The 6,576-nt window shown below is 36.3% G+C and overlaps 2 protein-coding genes across 2 annotated transcripts in view; one reads left to right on the top strand and one right to left on the bottom strand.

The window, feature by feature from the left end:
• Positions 1 to 3,384, top strand: part of LOC122359368 (protein unc-119 homolog A-like) — a 5,169-nt gene extending 1,785 nt beyond the window's left edge. Inside the window, exons 2-5 of the mRNA XM_043259658.1 lie at positions 529 to 642; positions 817 to 916; positions 2,260 to 2,432; positions 2,528 to 3,384. Coding sequence (XP_043115593.1) covers positions 529 to 642; positions 817 to 916; positions 2,260 to 2,432; positions 2,528 to 2,640 — 500 coding nt within the window. The 3' untranslated portion in view covers positions 2,641 to 3,384. The remainder of the gene's footprint in view (positions 1 to 528; positions 643 to 816; positions 917 to 2,259; positions 2,433 to 2,527) is intronic.
• A 294-nt stretch (positions 3,385 to 3,678) lies between these two features.
• Positions 3,679 to 6,576, bottom strand: part of LOC122359367 (forkhead box protein N1-like) — a 12,665-nt gene continuing 9,767 nt past the window's right edge. The window contains exons 8-9 of the mRNA XM_043259657.1: positions 5,182 to 5,631; positions 3,679 to 5,105 (exon numbers count right to left, since the gene is read on the bottom strand). Of these exons, the coding sequence (XP_043115592.1) occupies positions 4,915 to 5,105; positions 5,182 to 5,631 (641 nt within the window). The 3' untranslated portion in view covers positions 3,679 to 4,914. The remainder of the gene's footprint in view (positions 5,106 to 5,181; positions 5,632 to 6,576) is intronic.

The raw sequence follows: 6,576 nt of genomic DNA, 5'->3' as shown, positions 1-6,576 counted from the left end.
TATATATAGTCATTATATTATTGCACATTATTACATATAAAGTAAAACCTCAACCCAACTGCCATCATTTTAAACAAAACTGCACAAGCACTCTGTTAAAGCAAACTTAAATTTTGAGTAGGAAAAGTCTGTATTTTTAATGTTTGTCTGTCTGTATATCTTTTTTCCTGTTGTTCTGACAGTATTTCTAAACATTATCAGTCTCTGCGGGCAGGTAATGAATGAAGGGGGTATATGGTCATCGTCAATGTCATTTCCACACAGCATCAGAGAGAACAGAAATAGCTCTTTTTGTCCCTGCAGTCTATCACACAAGGGTACGGCTCTCAGCCCTGAGGCATGTCTTTGGAGCGTGCGACCTATGTCACACACACACATACACGGTGTTAAAAAGTGGTTAGCTTTATATTTTGAAATGTTACAACAAGTCACGAGAGAATCACATTCTGTTAATGTTCCATTCATATTTCATATTTTACAATTATAGTCAGAACCGAAGCACATCCTGCTTTGTTTTTGTTTCCGTAGATTACCTCTGTGGTCCAGATCAGAACATACACAAGATCGACTTCACCAGGTTCAAAATCCGAGACATGGAGACAGGCATGGTTCTTTTTGAGATCACCAAACCCCCTACAACAGGTAGGCAAGGAGCCAGCAGACCTCCTCACTCCACCTACACACACTGCACATTTAAATGCAAGGCTCGTTTTGAATTTTTTCCCATAAAGCCCTGATTTCCATTTAGATGCAGTGCGCTGCACAAGAGCCCTTCAAAGGCTCGCTAGGTAATGTCGACCCCTTTCTGATTCACAGAGAGTGGGGAGGACAGAACGGACTTTGACCAGAACGCAGGGCGCTTTGTGCGGTACCAGTTCACCCCCGCTTTCCTCCGACTACGCCAGGTTGGCGCCACGTAAGTGCAATCAGTGGCAGGATTACACTTGATCTTAATTGCGACCTAAAATTAGCCTGAAATCACTCTTGAAACAGTTTGACTTAATCTTCAAAGGGCTCGTATTATGATGTATCAAGTTTTTCTTGATATTTTTGAGATAAACAGGTTAATTATACTTAAAAACATACTGTTCCTACTAAGTAAAAAAAACTGTGTAACACTGTATCAAATGCAGGTAATGAGAAGAAAGTAGGATACCATTAGCCCTACCCAAGAATAACTTACGATAAGATTAAAGTGTAATTAAAACTTGGTTTAGTAAGGTCAAAGATAAAGATTAAAATTATAAAGTCGCATTGTCACACTGTGAGATACACAGACATTTCTGAAGGGGCTTTATATACTATATTTAATATTTTTTATATTTTTAATATTTGATAGTTTTGTGGACTTGTTGCGGTAGTAATAATTTATACTTTGATTCAGTAAGGATGTATTAAATAAATTCCAACTGACAGAGGTCTGTTTCAAATAAATGCTGTTTTTTGAAATTTCTGTTCATCAAAGACCCCTGAAACACAGTATCACACATTCCATTGAAATATTTAATAACTGTTTTTAACACTGACAACAATAAGAAAAAATCAGCATATCAGAAGGATTCAGACCCTGGAGGGTAACACTTTATAATAACTACACATCATGAATTATTAGGTAGGCATTAGTAAATAGTCAATTCATCATTTATAAAGCATTGTTTCAACATTAATGTTCATTAGTAAGCAGTTCATAAATACAGCTATAAATGCCTTATCCTTAATTTATAAGCATTCTATTACTAAAGATTTAAAGACTTTAAAGACCCACTGATACACAGAGAGACACAGAGCTATTCATTTCAAGAAGCTAAAAAAAATATGCAACTGCAATATGCAATTTGCAGAGGTTTGTTTTTCATTTATCAAGTGTACAGTTGTACAAAACTCAGAAATATTCTTTTCAAGATGCAAAAAAATTAAACCATACAACTGCACACTTCAACTTTTTTTCAGTAAAATTGCAGAGGTTTATTTTTAAAATTTTTTATCAAGTGTACAGTAGAATTTTTTTGTATCTTGAAAAAGAAATTATGCATTCTGTATCCCTTTAACTTTTCTGTTTGGAAGATAAATAAGCCTTTAAATCTACTTTGTAAATGCTTTATTTTTCAGTGTATACATGTGTATAAATGTAACTGCATGCATTAAGTCAAAAAACATTTCTTTATTAATGTATTTCATCATCTCTATAACATGAAAGGAGCCGTTTTTACCACTACAAGATCCATGTGCCCTTAAATGCACCCTTTCCCACCTCCACAGGGTGGAGTTCACTGTAGGCGATGTTCCCATCAACAATTTCCGAATGATCGAGAGGCACTATTTCCGTGGGCAGCTGCTGAAGAGCTTCGACTTTGAGTTTGGTTTCTGCATCCCGAGCAGTAAGAACACCTGTGAACACATCTACGAGTTCCCGCCACTCTCTGAAGAAATAAGTAAGCTCTAAATGCAATTTTTAGCAGCTGTTGATTAGTCTGGGATCTTTTGGTTGCACCTAATATGTGACACTGTTTCTTGTATCCCTCCATAGTGCGTGAAATGATCCTTCACCCCTACGAAACGCAATCTGACAGCTTTTATTTTGTGGACAACAAGCTCGTGATGCACAATAAGGCAGATTATTCTTACAATGGTGGACCGTAGGAAGTCGTTTTCAATTTTTTCATTGACTTGCAACGGACCAGCAGAAGAACATCTACTGAAAGTGGCATCTAAGCATCTAATCTCACATGTGATGATGCATTTGGTTAAACAAAAAGCACCCCGATCTCAGGATTTCTGTGTGTGTGTGTGAGTGTGTGTGTGTGTGTGTGTGTGTGTGAGATAGAGAGAAAGAATGTCGCTCAGAACGGGCCAGTACTACATTTTTCCTTGGAATCGCATAAAGTACACGATAACTCTCTTTGAGAATATGAGTGTGCCTGTGCATATGTGCATACATTGCATGCTCTGTTTTTTATGTTTTTCAAAGCCCAAAGCCAAATAATTCTAAACAACTTTATATGTCCGTACAGTGATTTTGCTTCTAAAGCATAAACAGATAATCAAGTTGAGGGAGTTGGAGATACGGTGACCAATGCAGTGTGTAAAGGAAGGGATGCTGTCAGGAACTGTGTATTCTGCCCTGACATTGCACCCACTTCCTGCTGGCCTCTACGGAAGGGCCCGGTTTTGTTTTATTTTTCTCACTTTCTTTTTTGAATGCTCATAATTTGGTCTATGATGTAAATCTATGTTATTTATATTAATATGGTCTTATTTATATCAACATACATTGTCACACATATTTTTAATAGCATCTTTTGTCAAATAATAGTGATATATATATATATCTGTGTCAATTGTTTTATGTGATTTAACAAAAAAGAGAAAAATAAAAAGTTCCAAAGTTCTTTAAATCATCGTATGTTTGATTTATTTCATTTCCACGCATAAAAAAATCTATATAGTGGTTTCATTCAGATATAATAATATTAAAACTGTACACTATCTTCCAAAGGTTTGGGACAGGTAAGAATTTTTAATAATACCTCTTTACAAGACTGCATTTATTTGTTCACAATTATAGTAATACACTGAAATATTATTACAATTTAAAATTACTTTTCTATTTTAATACATTTCTGATGTAGTGCTCATAAACATAATTATTATTAACACTGACAAAAGGTGTGTGTTTTTTATAAATCGATAACGAAAAAAAGCATTTGTTTGAAATACATTTTTGTAGCAATGTAAAACTGTTTTGATCCATTCATTTTAAAAATGAGACTAACCACAAACTTTTTAACAGTTCTTCAGGTAATCAGAAGAATAATACATAAAAACAACTAAGGGCAAAAATAATAATTTACAGTAATAAACATCGCTATACACTACAAGTTCAAATCAGTTCCAATACAGCAAAATGCATAGATCTGTTGTATACAGTGTATTATTATAGCGTAAATGCTTATATTTTGACATCATATATGTATTTGACTTAAGATTTAGTTCTAGTAGTGCAATAGATCAGATGAACTCAACTTGGGTACTGTACCATTTTTGTCAAACAAAAACAACTGTGACCTATGTTTGCAGATATCTAGTAAAATCCTGCAATTCAGGAGATCTGTTTTAACTTGTAGCGCTTTCAATGCGTGTTGCTATGGAAAGAAAGTATAAAAAAGGCAACCACGCCCCCCAGGGGGTGCCATGGCAAATGCATGTCCAGGAAAACCAATTTAAACACATTTAGACTTAAAAAAAACACTTGCACAAACACTTGCTTTTAGCATACAAATCATACTTTTTAGTCATTCAAACATATACATTTTTTTGGTAACACTTTATAATAACTACACACTATGAATCATTAGTTAAGCATTAGTATTAGTCCTTTAAAAACCATTGTTCCAATTATATTATGCAATATGCATTTTCATACATTATTAATGATCAATTTATAATTTCGAAATTATTACGTTATTTATCTGAAGTGAGGACTAGTTATACCTTGTAAAGACTCATTTACCTTCCTTAACGGAAAAGTTAAACAAACGCAATGCAGGTTTTTTTTTTCAAGATGCAAAATATGAAACAGTACAATTCTACACTTAATAAATGAAAAACAAACCTCTGCAGTTGTGCAGTTGCATATTGCTTTGCATCTTAAAATGAATAGCTCTGTATTTCTCTGTGTTGTGTTTGTTTATTTGTTCTGTTAGGAAGGCAGCCTTTAAATCTCTTTTGTAATAGATATGCTAATATATCAAGAACAAGGCATTTATAGCTTTATTTATAACTGCTTACTAATGAAAAATGCTTTATAAAGGATGAAATGACTATTTACTAATGCTTGCTCAATGATTTATAGTGTGTAGTTATTATAAAACGTTACCAACCTATTTTGGAAAGAGAAGATGACAACACACTTTCTCATAGCAGAGGAATGGGAGCTGTGTAGAGCCCACTGAGGTAAAGCTCAGAAATGCTGCCTTGCACCCCACCGTCAGTCTCCTCTAAACCGCCACAGACCCCCACGCTGTCCCGTGTTTGACTGAGACTGTCCATGACAACCAGTGAATCCGGAGCAAGGCTGTCGTTCCTTAGCTCCTCCCAAAGATTTCCTTTAAACAAAGACAGAGAACAAGTTGTGAACCATGAACTCAGCCGCTACAAACATGGCTAATGTTTCAGACTTACCGTGTAGCTGTAGGTCTGTGAGGCTGGGATTTAATGCATCGACATCGTTACTGATTTCCCCGTCCAGAAGAAGCTCCTGCATGTTTGCTGTAGCGCTGTGAGCAGCCTGCAAGGCACTGCTGTAACTCGGTGGTGTGTGTGCTGGTAACGGGGAATCTAAACAGCCTATCCTGGGGCTGGAGGGATGCCCGGCACTGGGCTGACGGGTGACAGGAGGGTAGTATGAGTAGGATAAAGGGTCTGGGCATAAGTAGGGGGGAGGCGGGATGACAGTTTGAGAGGGTAAAGGGTTGTAGAGAGGCTGCTGATGAGGGACAGGCTGGTGTCCGCACGCAGGATGCATGGCAACCCTTAAAGGTTGAGAATGTGTATGGCTGCTGGATAGACTGAAGTGAGCTCCCAGAGACTTCAGTTTTTCAGGTCTCTCCCCAAGAAGGCGTTCCAGCTCCTCTAAAACAATGAGCATAAATACAGATTTTGAATATATGTAATATAAATATAGATTTCATAATATAAATGAGTGATATTGTGTAATATCTAAAAAGTCTGGGGTCAGTAAGTAGATAGACATGTTTAGGTTTCTCCAGATATATATTGTCTATAAGCCACTCTTGCTGTGTGCTTAGGGTCAAGGTGAACCTTCTGCCCAGTCTGGGTTTCTGAATGCTCTGTACTGGGTTTCCTTTAAGGCTGTCTCTATATTTTGTTATGAGTGTTTCTTCTTCCCTGACGCGTTCATTTTCTTTCCAAGTGTGTTTTCATGTGTCTTAACTTGACTAATACCACAAAGCCCAAATTGATGAAGTGTAAATTTATTCTATCTCCACATATGATCATGGAGCTCAACTAGAGTGACCATCAGGTTCTCGGTCACCCCTCTAACTGAAGACCTTCTCCATCAGTTGCTCAGTTTAGCCAGAAGGCTAGATCTTGGAAGAGTTATGGTTTCCAACGTCTTCCTTTATGGTTAACGGAGACTTCATGCCTCTGTGACCCTTCAAAAAAGCAGATTTAATTTTTCTGCACAGATGTGTGACGTTTGTTTTTGCTCTGATAAGCTTTATCGGCTGCAAGACCTTTTATTAAATTGTGTGCGCCTTTCCAAATCAAGCGTAGTAACATCTACAAACCATATAAATGCTCCTGAGCTAAATTTCAGCTTTCCCAGAATGAATATGAATACTTATGTAATGGAATCGTTTTAGTTTTTTATTTTTGATAAATTTGCAAAGATGTTACAACCCTGTTTTTTGCTGTACAGTAATGGATGTGAAATCAGCGTACAGTAATGTAGACTGATGTGAAAAAAGTAATTTAAAGCAGTTTAATACAAAGCAACAAAATAACATTTTGAAAAAAAATAAAGGGGTATGAATGCTTACGCAAGGCACTATA

The sequence above is a fragment of the Puntigrus tetrazona genome, chromosome 15 (assembly GCF_018831695.1).
Source record: "Puntigrus tetrazona isolate hp1 chromosome 15, ASM1883169v1, whole genome shotgun sequence".
In the NCBI taxonomy this organism is placed as follows: Eukaryota; Metazoa; Chordata; class Actinopteri; order Cypriniformes; family Cyprinidae; genus Puntigrus; species Puntigrus tetrazona.
The sequence above is the reverse complement of the archived record's forward strand: the minus strand, read 5'-3'. Positions and strand labels throughout refer to the sequence as shown.